Genomic DNA, 22143 nt, shown 5'->3' with positions numbered 1-22143 from the left:
AATTATGTAGGAGGGGAATATTGTACCCTTCCTCCGAAAGTTGAGTCCACAGGACAATCCTCAAACTTTACAAAATCTTTCCACCTATGATGATGAAAACACTGATATTCAGGTCCCAAGGAACAGTCTATCAGTGAGACTCTTTGGCCTTGTTGGATGAAGGTATGAACTGGGCTTCTATTCTAGTGTAACCTCTTATAGGACATTTTGGAGGGTCATAAACATCAGAAAGACAATATTTTTTGGCATGAAGGAAAGAATCTAAACTAAACACAAGGAACTGGATGTATATTGATGACCCATAGTTCGCTGTCAGGGAGGGGTACACAGTACCCTGAACCTGGAATTTATGTTACAAAATAACAGTAATATCCTCAACCAGGGGAATGTATTGGAACTTTTCCAGAACATCCTGAGCCATCGAAACACCTCCTTTAGTGACTTGGCACAAGTGGAATTCTGGATGTGGCCACAATTTAAGCCACTGCATTGAATTTTGCTACATTTGGAAGTGTACCACAGTGTTAGACTTAGCTTCATTTGAGTATAGCCACTGTGTTGAAATTACCTGCACTTTAAATTTGCCCCCATTTTAAATTGAGATGCATGTTGAGTATAGCCACTGTTAATTTAGCTACATTTTGCATTATCCACTTCTTTAAACTTAGCTACACTTTGAGTATAGACACTGAGCTGTATTTAGCTGTCTTTGAAATGTACCACCGTCAAACGTAGCTACATGTTGAGTTTAGCCTCTGTGTTGAACTCAGCTACAAACCAAGAAACCAGCCAGGACACACAGGTATGTTTCACACTTAATGCTTATAAGATAGCCATATCTTATGACGATAGCCATAGGCACAGCCACCAGCCTGCATCATCTATCATATAATACTTTAAGACACATTGCACAACACCTCTGCCATAAGAATGCAGCAATCCTCGACAACACAAATTCAGTTTAGCTAGACACATAAAGAGTCTCCTGCACCTGTATACTCTCCAGACTACCTCTCAGCACCCATCGATATGCCAGCTCAACATGGATAACTAACAGGGACTTGGCCACCCCATCCAACATTTGTATTGGCTAAAATGCACACACACGTTATAAACTTCTCTGAAGAATTTTCCATACCTTGGACTTGGGTCACCTAGAGGGTGTTCAACTAACAGTGCTTTGACGCCATACCAATGGGAAAAGGCGCTATACAAATGACAAATTACATTACATTAAAACAGACAGATTCTGTATGGTTGCATATTAGATCTAAATCTGTGTTCAATGTTCTGCTTGCTGAAGAGGTGACCTTGTTATATATGTGATATGACATTTATAAGGACACAAAGATTACAAAACATGTTTGACCCAGGGAGGGGGGTATGAAGAAAAGCGGGGTATGGATGGAATTAGAGTACCATACCCAAAAAAGAAGAATGATATACTAGGATGGGAAACATAGTAATAGACATTCTTATGATCCAGACTCAGCGTTCCTGTGACAGGATATAAACAGGTTTGGTTAATGGACGTTTTCCTAATTGATGGTTATATAACCATCCTACAACCAACATTACAAGGTATCTGGGGGAGGCCCTATGGGGGCTTAATAACAGCCATTAGGAGTGACATGGGGTGGATTGTATGGGAAGGGATGTCTCCCATTTTTTTTATCCTAGCAATGATTTTGAGGAGAATGGCAAATATTTTCTTCAGAGGGGGTATATCCTTATCATCAATACATATGCAATACATATGCCTCCAATAAGAAGGATATGGTTGACTCTATTGCTGAGTTACTTGAGGTATGCTTCACTAGGGAGAATTCAGTTGAAGTAATCATACTGGGTGATTTAAATTGTGACTCTCTTAAATACTTGAATTTTCAGCTCCATAGGGGTAAAGAGGATGTCACTACCACGAATAAAATTGGTCGTAGATGGGCAGAACCTATGAATATATGGGACCTGCATTGTTTAAATCTGGAATTTGCAGGTGAGACTACAATTGAGTTTAGCTGTAAAAGGGACAATGCAGAAACCATGATTGACTAGTCTCTATTGGATGATTTTCTGGGGTTTAATATACATGTAGCTGAGCACAGTGACCATCTCCTCCTAGGTGATTCCGTTGTTGACAAGGCGCTTGTCAGGGACAAAGTGTTTACAAATGAGGTATAGGTAAATAACTCTGGAAATTGCTTAAACTGGAGACAGCACACAGTCGATGAATGTAACAGTCAACTTGAAAGACCATGTGATAGTCTTTCCAGGAAGGCAAAGGTATAGCTATTTTCAGCCCCTCTTCTCTCCACTTCTTTCAGAGACAGGTTAAACAAATGTGCTGAAAGATATAAATCCAACAGCTTCACTGGTAGATTTATGAAAAAACATAATTTTAACAACAAAGTTCAGGAGAAGAAAAATGAACTAATTGTGGACTATTGCTAAGAATGGAAATGATCAGGAGTGTTGACAAAGGGTGAAATCTTTAAAACAGACCTTTAGAAATTGATGAAGTGCTATAGAGCAAAGCTTAACCAATTTGATGGGGAAAATATGTTGAGGGTCTTAATATCTAATGATTCCCAAATTTTTGGAAGCTTTTCCAAGAAAGCAAATAATTAAATCCAAACCCTGAGCATGCTTGGGACAAATACCTACAGGGCCTTTATGGCTGTTCAGGGTTCAGTGAAAGAGGAGTGGTCAAACATGGAACCTTAAGGTAAATATATAGAGGATATCACAGTATTGATTAGAAAGGCAAATCCATCAAGGGTGGCTGGCCCCGATGGGAAATTGAATTATACTTTAAAGGGGGATTTCAAAGTGTGGGCTCCCATTCTCCTGACTTTATTTCATAACATCCTGGACACGAAAGCTATACCCAAGTACTGGGAGATGTCTCATTTGATTCCTATTTTTAAGAAGGGGGCTAGGCTGCAACCTTAACACTATCACCTTATAGCCCTTCTCTATGTAGATAGTCAAATATTTTCCTCCATAATCTTGAAGAACCTAACAGTTGGACTGATCTTTTCGAACAAGTAGATATAAATCAATCTGGATTTCGTAAGGGTCTGGATACCAACTGAATGGCTTCATATTGTCGTGTTTGCTTGAAAATTAGGAAGGGAGAGAAGGGTAATCTAAATGTAGAATATATTGATCTTTCGTCTGTCTTTGACAGAGTCAGCTGAGACATACTCTGGAGGAAGTTGAGGGATTGGAGAGTAACAGATGATATCCTGGAAATTCTGATATCTATCTATACAGACACTGAGGTGAAGTTGAGGCTGTACGGGTGAGGAATGATGTCTAAGGCTGTTGTCTCCAAATGAGGGCTGCATCACGGTTGTGTCCTACCATGGCACTCTTTACCATATTTGTCCGATTTAGGAGACTGTATCAATAGGGTGAGAGCTTTGTGCCTCGTATTGGCTAACATCCTCTACACTACCTTGCCTATGCCGATGATCTGGGTATTTTAGATCAGACCCCTAAACATAGTTTTAATGTATGTCTATGAGGGATCACACATTTAAAATGTATAACCAGGAATCTAAAATGATGGTGCGCACAAACAAGAGGAGAAAGCAGCAATTTAATTGGAGCATTAATGGGGAAATGATGGAGATCATTCACCAGTATGTTTATTTGGGTTACACTATATATAGACAAAAACAGCATCTGAGTACTTATTTAGAGAAAAATAAGAAGAAATGTGGAATGTATATTTCGCCCAAAAGAAAAAATATGAATAACATGTATGGCTGCTTCTCGCTTCCACTTATAATTAAATATTATAAAATGAAGGTGACTCCTGCACTTGTCTATGAAGCAGAGATAGCCTTCATTATTAAAGATCATGAGTGGCAGAAATTGGAGGGGCTGATCTGGCAAAGAGTACTTGGCCTTTCTAACTGTGTACCTGCAGCAGTAACTAGGTATGAATTAGGCCTCCTTTCATTGACATGTCTGATGAAGTGCAGGACTTCATCATTTTATAGGAAATTCCTAAACCCCCAGGAAAAATCATTATTTATTCTTATGAATTCTATTATGAAGAAGGAAAGGTGTAAGAACCTAATTAGCTGAGGAAACGAATCTGAGTGTCTTCAGACTAAAATAAATTAAAAAAGAGACACTTGTGCGTGAACCACTTAACATGAAGAAAGCTTTGTTGGATTATGATTGGTGTAGCACAAGAGATAACATAAATAATGTTGCACTATATAGGAATGTGACTGCCCAGGAAACATGTCTCAATTCAATGGAAGTATATATTAAAAATGTCCTTGCCCCAAATAGAGGTCCAGTTTTTAAGCTTTAGATTGAACCTACTAGCAACAAGGGAAGATGTGGGAGCTAGGACAAATATCCCAGAGAGAAGTGAGCACCTGTAAATGGTTTGTGGAGGAGAAACAACATTGACACGCTGGACCATCTCCTCATGCCGTGCACCAAAACATTACACATTAGATACAAAGATGTTAAGGGCTTCTTGCAGGATGTGAATAATTATGCACATTTGAACTTTTGTAACAGTATATTGGCTGGGAATCAAATTTCGCTACATTTAGCAGCACTGATATACATTAAGAAAATTCAAAAATGTTAATGAAGGGATTTTATGAATATGAATATGAATTGATTTTAGATTAATTACATTCAGGGTTGGTTATTGATTGGGTGACTAATACTTTGACATCAATAACATGTGGGATTCATTGATCTAATGGTACAAAATGTATGTTTTTAGTAATTGGATATGTTAAACTGTGTAGTGTATAATCATATATGTATAATCTGGTAAATAGTGAATATTTGTATTGCTCTTTTTTCCGTTTTTATTTTTGTATATAAAGATTTGTGTAAGGCTTGATAATAAACCATAAAAACACAAAAAAATATTGCCTTGACAGTAAAGCCTTGCTTAAAACTTAGTTGTATATCACTGACATGTTTTCTCAAGCTGACTGATAACTAATCATAGTTAAAAACACACATCCCGACTCCCACAAACCCCTAATTAAAGCACCTTTGCCCGTTGCTGAGACCATTGCTATTCTTGTGGGCCCTTGGATAGGATCCACCTTGAAGACTCCAGAGGGAGTCATCACAACTATCTAGTCAGCTATTAGACAGTTGGATTTACCAATCTCTAGTGACCGTTTTCGGACTAAAGGATGCCTGGGATAGAGAGGGAAAATCCCATGGAAGATGAGAGAGAGAGGGACAGCCCTTAGTGAGCCCCTTCTCAATTATTTTAATAAAAAAACCTGGCACCGTTTTGATATTTTCGTGAGACCCTTGGTGACAGCACCCACAGTATGTGCTTTTTTGACTGTTGATATCTTTTAAACCCTTGCTAGCCCTCCAGATTGGAAAGGCTACGTGTGTTTAGCTCATTTAAAGTCGGGATATGTTTGTCTGTCACGTGCCAGCCTGCTAGCTGGCTCTGTTATCTTCACTTATTCCCTGGTTCCTCTTGTTTCCTTTTCTGGGTACACTCTGATGTGTCCTACATGTATGTGGCCCTTAGCAAAACAGCAGGCAAATAAATCAATGTTCTGCAGCATAAGCAGTGATATGTTGAGGACACAGAGTCTCTGCTTATTGTATGAACTGCATTGTATTAGAGGTATTTATTAAGTATTTGCCTAGCTTTGAGATATAGCAGAGCATGGTACCTAACACAGAAGAGGATTATTTGATAGTTGGCATGTAGGAAGGATCAGTACATCAGTCACAGGTCATTTTGAAGAGTGGCAGCTGTCTGGTGTGTTTCGTCCCATGCTCTTTGCACTCTCTTCTGGGTTAATGGTTTTCAACCCTTCATGTAGCACCTTCAAAATTGCTATGTCCATAGAAACAAGTGAAATACACGGTTCATACTCTAAATGGGCTCATGAAATAAAATATAACACTGCATTAAAGGCACACACATAATATTTTGGGCAAAACAGTATACCTATTGCTCTATTTCACTTTTTCAGACGAGGTTGTTTAAGAATACTATACGACAGAAACCAGGAACTGGATCTACAAATGAAAATAAACAATGTTGGTCTACAAATACATGTATTGACACAAATGCTGTGTCCTCAGTTTTTAACATAAATGCATATAGCAGGCTAACAATTGCAATTATGGATGATCACTCCAATTACTTGTAGATGATAGAAGATGTGACGCAATGCTAATGCTGTATTTTTCTTGCTCCAAAGGATTTCAACACATTGATCTCCATCCCCCCATACCCAGGGGATTTCCTACACCCTGTGGTTTATGCCTGCACCGCAGTCATGTTGGTGTGCCTGTTTGCTTCCTTCATTACCTACATCGTACATCACAGGTAAGCTGACATATCCGTGTCCTTATTTTGTATTCTCACAGTGGCTTTTGTGATAAATGAATATATCCTGTTTTAAAACTCCACCCCTGGTGATGTGGGCACTCTGAGGCATCTTTGATGTAGCTCTCATTCTGTTTGTCTGTCTCGTGTATTGCTTGCTGTAGCTTGGCTGAAATACCACCCTCCAAGTGACCAGGTTCCCGCTCCCTTTGCCCTTAAAAATAGTTGCAAATACGCTGAAGCAGGTCTGTGAAACAAATGTTGATTCCAGTTTGAAATACATCATCAGATAGTGTTTCTGAGCTCTTATTGGAAACCAACTAAAATGTATATATTGGGTAAGTCACTTGATGACAAGTGTTGTTCCTGTGACTTTCCAGATAACCCAAACACGTTTTTTGATTGTTCAAGAGAGCCACAGCGTTGCAGGTTTGGGCATTCGGCTCCCTGTCTGTTCTGGGATTGGATGATTAGTTGCAGTGCCACATTACCCATTAGGCCAAGTAGGAACCGACCTATGGGCCCACTCCTTTTAGGGTCCCTGAGGTAATTGATCAAAAGAATATTGATTTGATCTGGAAAGGAAAATTACAATTACAAGCTGTATTATATTGTTTTCAAAAGATAGAAAAAATGTAAGCGCACGAAAAGAACAGGTCCCAAAGCTGTGCAGAAAATTAAAAACGTATTAGGAGACAATTTGCGAGGGGGCCCGCCGAATTTCGACTGCCTGGGGGCCGCCACAGTTTTTAATCCAGCACTGATTAGTCGGGCTGTGGCGGCGGCCCTCGCTTGCTTCTGATAGTAAAGACATGTATTTGTATGTGGTGGAGGTATAGACTGCGGTCCACAATTTCGGATGTGGTGACATGCTGCAGCTAGATGGCTTCCTTGAGATTATACAGTATAAGAATAGAGACTGAAACAACAAATGTAACATTTTCTTGCATAGCTTTCTGCCTCGCTATGCCTGATCTTCCTGGGACTTAGGTTGGGTAAGCTTCGATTATCCGTTCTCTTTCCTTTCCTTTTCACCTTACCTCAATGCAGCTCTTTTCCGCCCTACTTACCCGTTTCCTTCATTTCCTGCTTCTCTTTATTACCATCGACAATTCCTCCCCATTCATTCCCAAAGTTGTTCCAATGTGTTAATCAAGTGACAGGAAAAGCTGTTATTATTGTTTGCGTCTTATGTGCTCAATGAAGCATATGTTGAAAGAAGATACTTACTAATCTGCCCACGCATGTTCATGATGTTTTGATGAATACGGTGAAGAACTGCATGTGTAAATGTTCTTGGGTGCTTTGCAGCAGTGAAGCAATGTTTGCATTGCTCCCCAAAATAACAGTTGAGGAGCTGACTCAGTATCTAGGTAGGACGACCAGTCCTGGGTGAGGGGGACACTGTGCTGGTAATAGAATAGCAGAATCATTAGTTGTAACACTCTCTATAACAATACAAAGGAAGATGTGACAGGGACATAATTTTGGGCTGTGTTCTCAGTCACAAAAGCGCTGAGATTGGAAGCGGACCTACCTTCTACATCCTATCTGGCACTGCGAGTTCTCTCACAGACTCCTGCCAGCAACGATCACTGCAACGCACTTCCTGGAGGAGGCGCGGCTTCGCTTGGACACGTGACCTGATCACGTGATCTGGGGCGGACTCAAAGGACGGAGTTTGCCGCCCGTTCCGCTGTGTTCTCAGTCACAAAAGCGCTGAGATTGGAAGCGGACCTACCTTCTACATCCTATCTGGCACTGCGAGTTCTCTCTCAGACTCCTGCCAGCAACGATCACTGCAACGCACTTCCTGGAGGAGGCGCGGCTTCGCTTGGACACGTGACCTGATCACGTGATCTGGGGCGGACTCAAAGGACGGAGTTTACCACCCTCGCGGCGTTAAGCCCGGTCTGAGGCGCACCCAACAGGTATTTAACTAGCGCGTTTTGCGCGCACCTACACCATCAAGCAATAAGTACAACAACCGTAATGAGACTGCGCAGCTCGCCTCTTGAAGAAGACATGGATGTACAAGAGGGGTCTTACCTAGAGGCAGGGAGCGAGCCAGGGAGGGGGGCATCTATTGTCTCAGAAGTAGATCCAGTAGCCACACAGGAGACTCAAACCCATTTTGACGCACAACAAACTCCAGCGGAAAGATTCCCCAATCTTAACATTCAAAAAATCTGGAAAAGAGGGTTAGAGTACACTCTGACAACTGAAAAAATCCAGACAAGAATTAACAATCACTTCCCCAGGAAAAGGAATAAGAGCACCAATGACCTAGAGGGCATTATTGACACTACCTGGCATTTACCAACACATAAAACCAATACCCCGGCCACAAATACATCAACAGAGGGGTCAGAAGCAAATACCACCCCAACAAACAAAACTCAAGGAACCAGGGCAATCTTACTGAGAAACCGCAGCCAACAAGAAGAGCCATTGGCCATCTCACCAGAAGGTCCTCCATTGGCATCAGAAAACACATTGGCAGCCCTGAGCTATGTTCTAAATTCTCTGGTCTCAGTGTTCGAATTATTAAGAACAGAGGTGCAAACACAAGCAGGACATCTCTTGGAAATGTCGCAGGAAATTGCGAAAAATGAATCATCTATGGTTGCTGTAAACAATATCTTGAATAGCATTCTGATTCCAATTCTAAAGGAAACACAAATAGAGGGCATCAAACAGGGGCAAGACATCGCCCAAATTCAAAGCCTACTGAAGGAGGGGGCAAAAAGTAATTTAACCACTCGTGAACTCATAAAGACAATCCCCTCGGAAATTCAAAAACTGCAAACACAGAACAAGACTCTAAACGAAGAAGGGCCAAAAGATCTCTTCGATGATACACCACTCTCAGACTCAATCTTGGAAGAATTTCGAAGGCTGGCAAATGTAGATATTGACTATATAGAAGTCATTAACAACAGCCCTCATAAAACCCAAGAGGAGGAAGAAAAGAAAACCGACAGTTCGAATCAGAATATAGAGGCTCCACAGATACTGAGAAGGAGAAAATGTCACAAAAGGGGCAAAAAAAGAGAGGCTACCTCTTCTCAACCTTCAGGGGAAACAACGAAGAAACCCAAAAACCAGAAAAATAAGGCAAAAAAGAAAGCAGGGATAAACACATTCCTGAAAAATCTTACTACTCCCACAGCTGAAAAGACAGCTGATTTCATCGTTATTGCATCTCCAGTTACTAACCTTTCACAAACATCAAAAGCACAAGATGCCCTCGTAAGCAAGAGTGTTCCGGAGACAACCCAGGGCAAAAAGACGTGCTCAACGGGCAGAGAGAGTCCTAGTAAAATTAAGGTTCAAACATCAAACTTTGGTATGCAAACGGATCTTATATTTCCATTACCCGCAGCTTCCGACAATCAAAAAAGCACACCGGTCTCCACAAACATCAAGATTGCTCCAATATTTCTAAAACAAAATTTACATAAAGAACCAAGAAAGGAACTTAGCGGGGAGCCCAAGCAAGCATTCATAAAAATGGCCCCTATTTTTCTGATACCGTCAGGCAAAAAAGCTCCTGCATTACAAGAAAAAAATACACTTCCCGTGTCAGCCATCAAAGATGTGACATCACCAAGCTTCTCATTCAATGAAGTTGTCTGCTGGAACGGGTCCGGGAAATTTAAAAACCTGGAAAGGTTTCCTCAAAATGGAGAAAGAGAGAAAAACGAACAAAAACAACAAACCCCTATGGTAGGAAAAGAGGAAGTAGCGGCATCAAACTTTATAATCCCAAGGTTGTGGCTTAGACTAGAGAATCAGAGCACAAGGACATCACTATGCAGATCTGTCCTATTGTCAGAAATTCAAAAGAATTACAATCTCTTTCTTTTTGATTCAGAGGACATTGAATATTTAGCCTTCCCATTCAGGGAGGACAAATTCTTCGTGGAGATAGCTCTCACCTCAAGAAAGGCACAACAGGCGCTTATCAATAATAAAGATGATCTGGCTAAAGAAGGGCTCTGGGTTTATGAATCAGAGGAAGAAGGAATATCTGGAAATTACCGGTGGTATAACCAGACCGTAGAGGAACCTGCACCCACTGCTGTGGGTACGGCCGGAACTACTAGAGGGCTCCAAAGCAACGCAACAAGTGGCCGCAGATTAAAAGACGATCTGATAACTAAACTCCCAGAAATCATCTCGCAAATCCTCCAGAAACTGGGCGAGGAACAGAACAGTCTTTAGTCAGAGAGGCCTCAGATTAGTCTCCTGGAACACCAGAGGCCCAAGCTTCTTGAAGAAAAAGCAACTCAAAAACGACCTCTTAGAGCGTAATGATATCTTATTATTCCAGGAGACATGGTTAGCTAACTCTATCGAGATAGAGGGCTTCACAGTGCAAAACCTCATGGCCTCTCAAAAAGCCAAAGGAAGACCAGCAGGAGGAATGTTAATAGCAACTAAAAATTCCGCCATTAAAAATGTGGTCACGCTATGTAATAACCCAGTGGGCATTCAGGCCAGTAAAGCAGAGATAAGACAGAATGATGGCCAGGCCAATCTCATTTTGGTAAACATCTATTGGAACCCAGCCATTTCCAAACTCCGAGACTTCATAGAAATTCTAAATGAACTCTTCTCTAGGGTCAAGATGAATCACATAGGAGCACAGATTGTTGTAGCAGGGGACCTGAACACAGATCTCATTAGTGTAGGAAATAGGAAAAACAGTTTACCTAAACACAGTACCACACAGAAAGGTAAACAATGGTGGGACTTTTTCCAATCATGGGATCTCGACATGATATCTATAGACGATAGCAGTACGAACAACCCCGGACCAACATGGCGGCAGGGAAGGTTGCAATCAATTATAGACTACATTTTCGCCTCACCATCACTTACCCTGCACCAACATCATCTCACCTTAGATTGGGAAGGGGGAAGTGATCACGCGAGGATGGAACTCTACTTTCCTGAAATTCAGTGTTCTGCAAACCCACGCATCAGACAGGACCTGGAGGGCTCTAAAGGGAAACTGAAAGTACTCAAGTACAAACATGGGGGGGGAAATTTGAATGATCAGCTAGCAATAATTCATCCCTCAATAGTGGCCGAAAAGTGTCATCCAGAAAAATTCGGAAAGTTCATATGGTCCACTTGCCGACCAAGTGAAGTACAAATAGTGGGGAAACAGACACATCTCCATCACTTCGACGAGGAAACTTTCAAAAGAAAAAGAAGTCTGCGACAAACACTGCGAAGTATAAGACAGACCAGAGCAGAAGATCCTTTAGGCTGTATGCAAAAACTTAAAAAAACCAAACAAATTTATAGAAACTGGTCGAAGAATCACAAACATTTAAAAATTCAAGAGGATGGGGAGAAAATGCTTTCGCTTCTCAGTACAAATAATTGCAGAAACTTTTGGGCAGCTCTAAATCAACTTGAAACTGGCCAAAACAGTGCTCTGTGCAACTTAGTGTCGGAACACAAGTGGGTAGAACATCTGGCCAAGAACTTCGATGCAACAGGCTCAAGAGACATTAACATCAGCAACATCATCTGGTCTCTGGATTTTACCGAAGATGACATTGAAGAACTTATAACATCATCCTCTACCTCGAAAGCCGCAGGTCCGAACGGCCTCACATATCAGGTGTTAAAAAATCAGCCAAAACTTTGGTCAAAACTGCTATTCCATCTTTTTCAAGGAATATTGAGGGAAAAAACTTTTCCACCATCGTGGAAGAATGCAGTGATGATTCCATTCTTCAAAGGGGGTGATAGGCTAAGTCCAACATGCTATCGACCCATAGCCCTCTTGGACATTGACAGCAAAATATTCATGAGAATATTAATGAGGGAACTTTCTCTTTGGGTGGACTCAAATGAGATTCTCCCCCCGCACCAAACAGGTTTCAGGAAGGGTCTTTCTACCAGCCTTAATGGCCTTACACTGAACCTGTTGAGCGAAAGCTCGAATGAGAAAGAAGGCTCGCCGCTGTATGGGGCATGGGTAGACCTGTCCAAGGCATTTGACCTGGTGGACAGATCACTCCTCTGGCAGAAACTGAACAAACGGGGAATTCCAGCCCCCTGCTGGCTATGCTCGTCGAACTACATAAAAATACTATGATCAGAGTGAGGCTGGATGACGCCGGCAACCTTTCAGAAGCAATCCAGGTCCTTAAAGGGGTTCGACAAGGATGCTTGCGTGCACCACTGCTTTTCAACCTTTTTCTATCAGACATAGGAGACTTTCTGGCCTCGGCGTTGCTTATCTGTCCCAGGATTAACAGCAGAAGACTTCACTGGCTGGCCTATGCGGATGATCTTGTTCTTTTGGATGGATCAGCATTAGGACTGCAACATCTTTTATCCAAACTCGATGAATATGCCAAGTTAAATGGCTTAATAATCAACCCACTAAAATCCAAGGTCCTGATTTTCAAACATCCAAGAAAAAAGGTAACATCAAGGATCTGGGTGTTGGACAACGATGAAATTCCCCGAGTAGATGAGCTCATATACCTGGGATACGAAGTCTTAGCCCATCCAACTGTAAATAAGGTGAATTCATCCATTCTCAACAAGACCTCGAAAATCATTGCGCAAATGAAAAACTTAAACGGAAAATTCTGTAAATTTTCATTGTTACCACTCAAGAAATTCTATGTAGGTAAAGTAGTTCCTGTCCTCCTTTACGGACTGGAGGCAAAACCTTTGCTGTGGAACTATGATTGGAACAAAATTGAGGGCCTCATTTGGAAATCATCCATTTGGCTACCAATGTGCACATCGTCAGTCAGTCTGAGGTTCGAACTAGGCTTGACCTCATTGAGCTGCTATGCAGAGTGGAAACTTCTCTCACTCTACCGTAATATAATCACAGCCAGTAAGGCCACTCTCTTTTTCGACATAAACCAACATCTAAAGAAAGCAAAATCAAATCAGCTATCGAGCCTAGAAGAGAAGATCGGACAGATTCTGCATAAGCTTGATTTAACAACAGAAATCCTTCTACAAAACCCCTTGAAAGTAAAAAAAAATCTAAAAATGGCTGACTGGATCGACACAATCACAAGAGTTAGAAATCTAAAATCACCGAACTCCTTCCTGATAGTAGACAGGAAACTTGGAACCATGCCACGTTACCTGGAAAAATTCCCAGATCGCGAGATAAGGAACAGCTTTCTCAGACTACGTCTGAATTTAGCCTACACAGGAGAAATATTGGCTCAAAGAAACCAGGGAGAGAAGGCAACAAAATTCTGCGAAATCTGCCAAACTTCGAACCTCCAAACCTTGAAACATCTACCGTTGGAGTGCGAAGGCACATGGGCCATAAGAGTGTCTTTTCTGAGGAGATTCGTCAGCAGAGAAGAGAGCCTAATTCAAGATGCATTCTGGAACAGACTGATCTCCGGCCAGGAAATCATGCTCACTGCAGCGATAGTAAAAGTATCAGAGGAACTTACTATTCTAACAAAGTATCAAAAGATGACACAGCCTACTGAGCTTCCTGGCCGACACTCACTGGCCTCTCAGTAATCTAGTTATTCCCTGGTTTCCGAGAACCGTCCGTAATTTTATCTAAGGAAATGCACTATTCTTTTGTAAAGGTTTTCTTTTAAAACCAAAAACAAATAAATAAAAAAAAAAAAATAATTTGGGAATCACACCTGCAACCCCTGTGGCCTCCCTTGCTACCCATAAAAAAATATATATTTACTTGTTTTCTTTTTTTAATGGACGTTTCTGGGCTGTGGCTAGCGCCATGTGGCTCTTTGTTTCTGGAGTGGCTGACTTTCTTGTTCAGGGGGTTCCACAAGTGTAAAACTTTGAGCAGTGAACCTAAATAAGAAAGAATAGTAATAACAAATAATTTGTAATTCTGGAATTATATTTAATAATTGCTAGACTCATTAAAGGTTTACTTCAGGCACACTTGAGGGTGCGAGTAACTGATTTAGTCTGTTCTTAAACACCTCCAATTCACAATGCAGACAAAAACTTCCCAAAAGCATTTAGAGTAGAATAAGCATCCATTTCAGACTATGTATTTTGCTTTTCGCAAGTTGCCTGTTTTTTTCTGCTGTTGTCTCTGGTACGATCATCACAAGATATTCCATCTCGGATTTTGGTGTCCTCGGTCATTTGACAAACTCTTTGTGCCTAAATGCTTGTGTACAGTATAGGAATGGTTGACCATAGCACATAAAGTGGCCCTGGATTTCATTGTGCCACAATTAATACTTTGTTGTAATGTGTCTATCGTTCCTATCTCCCTGGCATGCTGTTCAGAGCGCTTGTTTGCATGTATGAGGTAAAGAGTGCCCAAAGTACGGGATGCTGTGTGAGTGCGCTGCTTTCCCTGTGCTACTCTAAATTCATTAATACACAGTTATGAACCCTCCCAATGGTATGTATTTTGCAAACCTCTGAAGCCTGAAATAGAACCACACAAGCTTGACATGTGGCCAACTTTGCACCCTACCTGCAGATGAACTTGCCTGCTGTTAAATCTAGTTACCAGTTACATTGTATCCACTACAGAGTGTAATTTGCTTTCTGACTTTGAGAACATTCAGACATATAACTCTGCATTTTACTATAGCCAGTAAGATAGCGATAGCCGGTAAGATAGCTAAGTGGGTTGAGCGCTCGCTGCTGCGATGTGTGTATGATCCGCAATTTGCAGGTTCGAATCCCAGCAAGGTCAACTCACCCTTTCATCCTTCTGAAGTTGATAAATGAGTACCAACACAGGTTGGGTGATATTGCATGTATATTTGTTCTATATAAAGCGCTTAAGCAAAAGTGCTATATAATAACACATCATTATCATTTGGCCTTGGATGTCTGCTTGCACTCACAGTAATTGAAATATATGGGCCTATACCCACTTATATTAACGGTACATATGGTGATCCATTCATGCATGAATTGTAAATCACATTACAGTGATATCGTAACCATATTTTTTGTAGTTAACTTAGGAACAATTCTATATGATGCCACATCCTGTTTTGTCAAGGGGTGAAAGGTCATGTTCCATCTCTTCCTGTGATGTCACTTCAGGGTGTGGTCAAATTACATCGCTTCCTGTGATATCATCAGAGAGGAAGGGTCATGTGATGTCACCTTCGCTACCCCTGGCATTTTGGTGAAATGATGTCCCTGAGCCATCACAGCAAATCCTAGTTGTTTGATGTGCTGATACTGCAAGTATAGTAGCAGAGGAGGCATTGGCTAGGTTGAAGTTAAGTATGTATTGTTGAGGGCTGGAAGGAAAGGTGTTGATGCGCACATGGAAATATGTGTGCTATCCTATTGCTCCCATGATCGAGGCAAGACATTCCATGGTGGTGGAGAGAGTTGGAACAGGATTGGCATGACCAGGCTGCCAGCAGTGGCTTGTTTCAGATGTCACGAGGATCACATTGATCCAGTCTCAGATTTTTATTTTTAGGAATGTTTTATCATCCTTCCCTGTTGTATGCATGAGTTGCCACAAATTGTACCAACAAAGATACACACAAATCACACCCCACTCTCCCACTTGCTACGCAATAATATCTGATTAAATCATCAAATGAAACAATGTTGGTGTGAGCACATTTCAGATAACCATTCAATAAAATCACATGTTGCATTTGCATTTTCTGTTAATATCTAGTACAGCATTTCTATAATGTGCAGAAAAACGAAAACTGCATTAATAGGGTATTCAATTCTATGCCTCGGCTGGAAAAATACGTTTTAATCATTGTAAACGCATTGAACGAAATCAACCTCAGACTGCAGTGTGTGCAGTATCTCACAGTACGTTCAAAGAGGAAACACGAGAAATATGAGCTGGCTACTAACATGACAACACACAACTTTGCATTTGTTCTGAGGAGAGAAAAATGCATTCCTTTGGTGGAACAGTCATGTTAGTACTCTTTGCAATGCATTAGCCATTGTATTCAATCCTCACTTTGGCCCTTGACTTTCTATTAGGCTCCATGCACCTTCAGTTGAGAATCTGTAGTTACAAAGACTTCTCCAACATAGCCAACAACTGGTGCATGGTGACAACATTCGTTAAATTGAAAGCATCCGCGTGCAAAATGTTATGGGTTTAAAGACAGCACTGGAAGAAGATGATCATGATCATGGCATGGTTCTTTGGTAGCAATGAGCACAGTCTGGAGCAGATGTATTTAGTCCAACAAGCACATTTGCTTTGGGAAGCTCACTCCATGTTCTGGTCCTCATTGCAGTTATCCATTCTATCTCCATGGTTGACCATTTGTCTCAGTGTACGCTTGTTACAATGTGATGTGCTCTGCGTCCGCATTTTGTCTATAGGGTCATTCATATTCTCTTAATCGATGGACTGTCTGGCATCGTTTTCATCAATGTAACATTTCATTTTGCTGTTTTACAAATAAATGTTCTCATACTTACTCACCCACCTCTGAATGTATACACTAGTAGGTCATTATGGAGCCAATACTCTGTGCAATTCATTCACTTCCACAATCAAAGGTTGTTCAGGAAAATGACTGCCAATTCGACCCTTATCGTCGCGTGATCATGGTATTGTTGCCTGTTTAAAATGATTCTGGTTATTTGGAATAAAGTCCTTTTCCGGCCACAGAATTTGGATTACACATGCAATCTTGATCCTGTGGGAAATTGGGAATTCTGTGTTTTTGGTTGAGTTCTAACGTCTATTGATTGATTAATTGGTTTGAGAGCTTTTGTAAAATGCACTGCATTTAATCATGCTCGGGGATGTACCAATACATTTAGAATGATAAGACTTCATCTGAATTTGGATTACACATGCAATCTTGATCCTGTGGGAAATTGGGAATTTCTGTGTTTTTGGTTGAGTTCTAACGTCTATTGATTGATTAATTGGTTTGAGAGCTTTTGTAAAATGCACTGCATTTAATCATGCTCGGGGATGTACCAATACATTTAGAATGATAAGACTTCATCTGATTGATTCATAAAAAGATTGATTTAAAAAGAGTGAATACATATTGGGCGATGCCTGCTTGCTAGACATTATGCTACAACAGGGACGAGTGTTGGTAATAGATATGACTCTGACATGTGCCTCTCTGTCACCTTTCCATTAGATTCGTGTTTGCTTACTCCTTATTGAAATCTGAAAATAATACAGTGCCTTGAATTGAATATAGAAGCCAATAACGAATCAATCAATGGAAAGGCCACAATACATAAGGCTGACAGTTTAACTTGGCTTGGATGCAGAGCATGCTTCTGTGTTGTTCTGTCTCTTCCTTTCTGTATCTGATTATTCACAAAGATTAGCACATTCGTAAATAAGAATTAAAGTATTTGCTAAATTAACAGTTTGATTACAGTGTATGTTTGTGAGTAATGTTATGTTGTGGGATGTTATTGACAAATTGAGCCGGAACCGATAAATTACAATCTTATCTCAACATGCTGTTGTCTCAGGATTCATTTGGTGCTCCTAAAACAAACCTAGAAACGGTAAACCATACAAGTTCCAATAATCTAGAGGTGCCCGGCAATCTCATTTAAATAATCTGTTTTAATATGATGTGACAAGGATATCTGTTCTGCTTGGCACTGGGTACCGCTGGTTAAAGTATCCAAGAATGATCCCAGGATGCAGGGCCCTGAAGGAGGATCTCCAATCAGGCTTACTGTGTTCTCATGGTGAGTTGGGGAACAAACACATGAACACAACGAGACCCTATTGATGTTTATGGAAATATTTCTCCCTTAGGACATTTGTGATAACTTTATTTGTCCCAACTTGATTTTAGAGAAATTGTATCTTCCAGTCACCCAGGATCTGTCACCTGGAATCAAATTGTGATAACAGAGATGTACCAGAGAATTGCAAAATTTTCAGCAAATCCTCCCTTGAGCCTAAGGGGCTGCCCCCATCTTAAAAGGCTTATTAAAAAGCACAATATGTTTTTGATTCAGTACATTAAATGCATGCTTTGCAGGTGCACAATACACGCTGTAAGGCCAGACCACCAGACAATAAAAAACACTGTAAGGAAATAGCTTGGTGTACCGCTTTGCATGGGAAACAAGGTTTATTTTCTATACAAAAAGGAAAAAGGTGACAGAAAGTCCTGTAGAACCAAACTGCCACAGAGCACTCTGTTCAAAGCAAGTGCTAGTTTAATATGGGAAGACAGAGTCACTACCAGTTCCCTATAGTCCCTTGACTGATTGGCCACATCCTCATCTACCCCTTCTCTCTAACACACAGTCCCCCTACTCCGTCATCTTGGTTCTCTGCTCCCTGATTAGCGAGGTACCTGGAATGTTACCCTCCCCATTGGCTTAGTCACGTGGTGTGCACCTGGTCATTAACATAAAATCAGTGGATACCTCCAAGGTCAAATTAGCTCAATACAATAATGGTACACTTCTCTTGATGCCAGACATGCAGGCGCCCCAACCATGCCTCCCTGTCACTGAACTACATTTGTTGGCATCACCTCCTGCTCCGTGTATCACAAATCACAGGGTGTTTCACTTCGGGCTCCCCCCTTATCAGCTGCCCCTCCCTGAAGCTTTGCCTGGGCCTTTTGAGGACCACACTAATCAGCCGAATTCTGATGGATTTAAGTATGCTATTTTATAGCCATCTGGAAGTTCAATTGGGATGGTCGTTCTCCTGGGGGCGCTAGTACCCTAAATCTAGACTGGACATGTTTGCAGCTCAAGACTTCTACCATGGCTCTTATGAGTTTCTTCTTCAGGACAGATGCAGCCCTTCCCATGATTGCCCGTTTACATTCCTTTCTGGATTTGCAGGCCTACTGCTCGATACACTTAACTGTTTCAGCTTGAATGCCACTATGCTTACTTTCACTGCTGGGGCTTGGGAAGGTGAGATTATTTGAACTTTCGATTGTGCTACACTGCCGCACTTCCAACAGGGATTGCAAAATACTAGGTCTCACTTCCATTAGGGCAGTGCTTCCTTATTTCTCGTGCCTGGGATCAAGGTCTACGTCATCACTATGTTTTCACTGATAAACTACAATATCAATTGTGCCCTATACCTGGGCCTATCTACACCTCCACGACTATTACAAAACAACTGTATCCATTATCCCCACTTTGCAAGTTCCACCCCCTTTAACCACGCACTTTCTTGTGTGCTAATACATTTTCCTGAGCCTAAATCGTTTGTGTGGGCATGTGAGCAGAACATGCATCCCAATTGCGCACTCAAGTCACTACCTCCATTAGGCCTTGCAATATCCAGAAGCATCTTATCACCTTGGTTCCTTTTTACTTGGGTTTGAACCACATTAGCACTTTGTTGACCTAGCAAGCTTAATAGCGTTTTAGTACACATCAAGTGTTTCAGCTCCCCACGCTGCTGTTCTTTGTTCTGTGCAGGGGGGAATAAATCTGTCCCATGATAATATGCAGTTATTCAAACACTCCCTCCATTCGTTTATCTCTCCAGTATGGTCTATGCATTCCACAGTTGCCACAGACTGGTTTTCCCAGTTGTAGAAAGGATGCCCCCAAACATTAATTTAATCCGGGCTCCCACGAGCCCAGATACATCTTCAGGTGACTCTGAATAGTAACAGTCAATGGGAATAACATAGACATTGACATAAACAAATAAGAGAATGCACAAATTGAAAGATATCAAATATCTCTATATCTCCATATATATATATTTTTTTTTATTTATAAAAATATTTTACAGTTTACAAGAAACTTTTACACTCAATTAAAACAAACGATAACACAAAGTTATTCAAGATTATTTCAAAAGAGCACAAGAAAAGTATTCAAGAATATCAATGACGACATCTTCTCTCGCAAGATTAGTAGATTGCACTAAAAAGTAAGCCCAATCTCTGTCCATGCTGCTTCACGCTCTGCCATTCTGTACTTCAAACCCAAAAGGATTTCCTCTATGAAAGATGTCAGAGCGATTATTAGAGTCTGATTTGAAGTGGTCATGACCCTTTCCCACAAATCATTTGTCAAAATACAAGCAGTTGAGTCTAAGATAGGGCCCAGATGGTTAATTCTCTGCTGTTGGAACGAGGGCACTCCAACACTAAGTGGAATAATGATTTGGTTACATCTAAACCACACATCCAGCATTCCTACATGCCTATGGATAGGCCCAATAAAGTGGGTAAAACATTTAATCAAAATTTAAAATACAGGTCCCAATGTTTTTGGGATGGAAATTTCACTAGATAAGGCTGTTACCTGGACAATGGAACAAATAAATGGGGATTATTCTTATACAATGCCAGTCTATTTAGATCGCCATGATCTTGAATTCTATCCCATGTGATAATTTTCCTGTTCTCCACATACTCAATGACTGAGACACCCAGCAAAATCATATTAGGGAAATTAATACATTTTCTATGAAACCTAGCTGGCGATGAGGAAGGAGGCAAACTACCCTTCAGAAGGTACTTCATATAGGAACAAAGGGAAGTACCCTTGGCCCCCATAGATTTTAAATGCACAGGTAGACACCTTTTTATATATTGGGCCCACCGAGAAGAGAGGCTGAGTTCTTATCTAATAGCTCTGATGGGCGTGGATTTAGGTAGGCCCACAACTGTCTTCTGAATGTTCCCTTCCATTCTGGCATTCTGCAGAAGCCACAATCTGGGAGAATAATTGAAACAGAATATCAGCCCATAATGGGGCGTTGTTTTTTAAGAATACATTTGATACCCCATCCGGTCCACTTGCACTAGAGTTGCTTAGCTTCTCAATTACGTTAATGATATCCACGTTGTTGTGGTTAAATGCCCAGGAGGCACCCTCTGATGAGTTAGAAGACTCTGAAACTTTTCTCTCTGGCCCTGAATTACATTTTTTGAAAAGATAGTAAGACCAAGCTTTTTCAGAAACACAGCATACTTGGAAGGCAGATCTTTTAGAAGCAGTGCCATTGATTATTCTCCATTAGGCACCCACATCTTTGTTAACAAATTTACTAAACAATTTCTGTTTTCCTCAATGTACAGATTCAATCTGTAGTTCTTGAGCCACCTAGAAAAGGCCATTCTAATCATGTTTTCCCTTTGACAATGGCATCTGACTTTCTCAAAGTCGGAGAGCCTAGCCCACCACACATTGAACCTACTGTTGTTGCTTGTCAAATTCCCCCCTCTTGATCCTAGGTCTAGTACCATATACCGACAGGTTTACAGGTCGGTTCGATTTACCATGGGAGGAACATGAAATAATAAAGTTAATGAGAGCATTGAATGATCACTACGACAGGTCTTAATAATCTCAAATGACTTGATGCTCCAATGATCATTATTAAAGAGAAATAAATAATCGATAATAGATTTAGCCCCAGGTTGCGCCAAGTAGGTGTTTTGGCCCAGCGTCCATCAAAGATCAGATTTGTCTGACTGAACCGCCATCGATAAAAAAAGGATGAACAGGCCCTACCATTCAAGGCTCGAGGCCTCCTGTCTCTAGGATGGGTGATTAGGATCATTGAGGCATTAGTGTCTGCCTCCAAGTTGTTATCTTCGCAGTTGACATCATACGGACAGTTGAAGTTGCCCCCTAACAAGATTGGTGCCAAGAGGTGAAGCTTTCCCTATTTTATCATTAAGGTATCTGAACTTCCAATGTAGAATAGATAGGGTTAAAATAGACATTGACAACTGACAAATACATATGGGTCGGACCAGATTTATCACTCAGTTCCGTTACTAGTAAAGCCTCAGATTTGCAGCACCAATTCTTGGATGAGCGACCACAAC

General features: G+C 41.0%; 1 protein-coding gene across 2 annotated transcripts in view; it reads left to right on the top strand.

The window, feature by feature from the left end:
• ADGRA1 (adhesion G protein-coupled receptor A1) overlaps nucleotides 1-22143 on the top strand; it is a 1327098-nt gene that overhangs the window by 523780 nt on the left and 781175 nt on the right. For both annotated transcript variants that reach the window (XM_069611403.1, XM_069611404.1), the window contains exon 3: nucleotides 6231-6358. In XM_069611403.1, coding sequence (XP_069467504.1) covers nucleotides 6231-6358 — 128 coding nt within the window. The remainder of the gene's footprint in view (nucleotides 1-6230; nucleotides 6359-22143) is intronic.

Source organism: Ambystoma mexicanum, chromosome 8 (genome assembly GCF_040938575.1).
Source record: "Ambystoma mexicanum isolate Mex_15411 chromosome 8, UKY_AmexF1_1, whole genome shotgun sequence".
Classification (NCBI taxonomy): domain Eukaryota; kingdom Metazoa; phylum Chordata; class Amphibia; order Caudata; family Ambystomatidae; genus Ambystoma; species Ambystoma mexicanum.
Note: the sequence above shows the minus strand (reverse complement) of the source record. Positions and strands in the feature narration are given on the sequence as shown.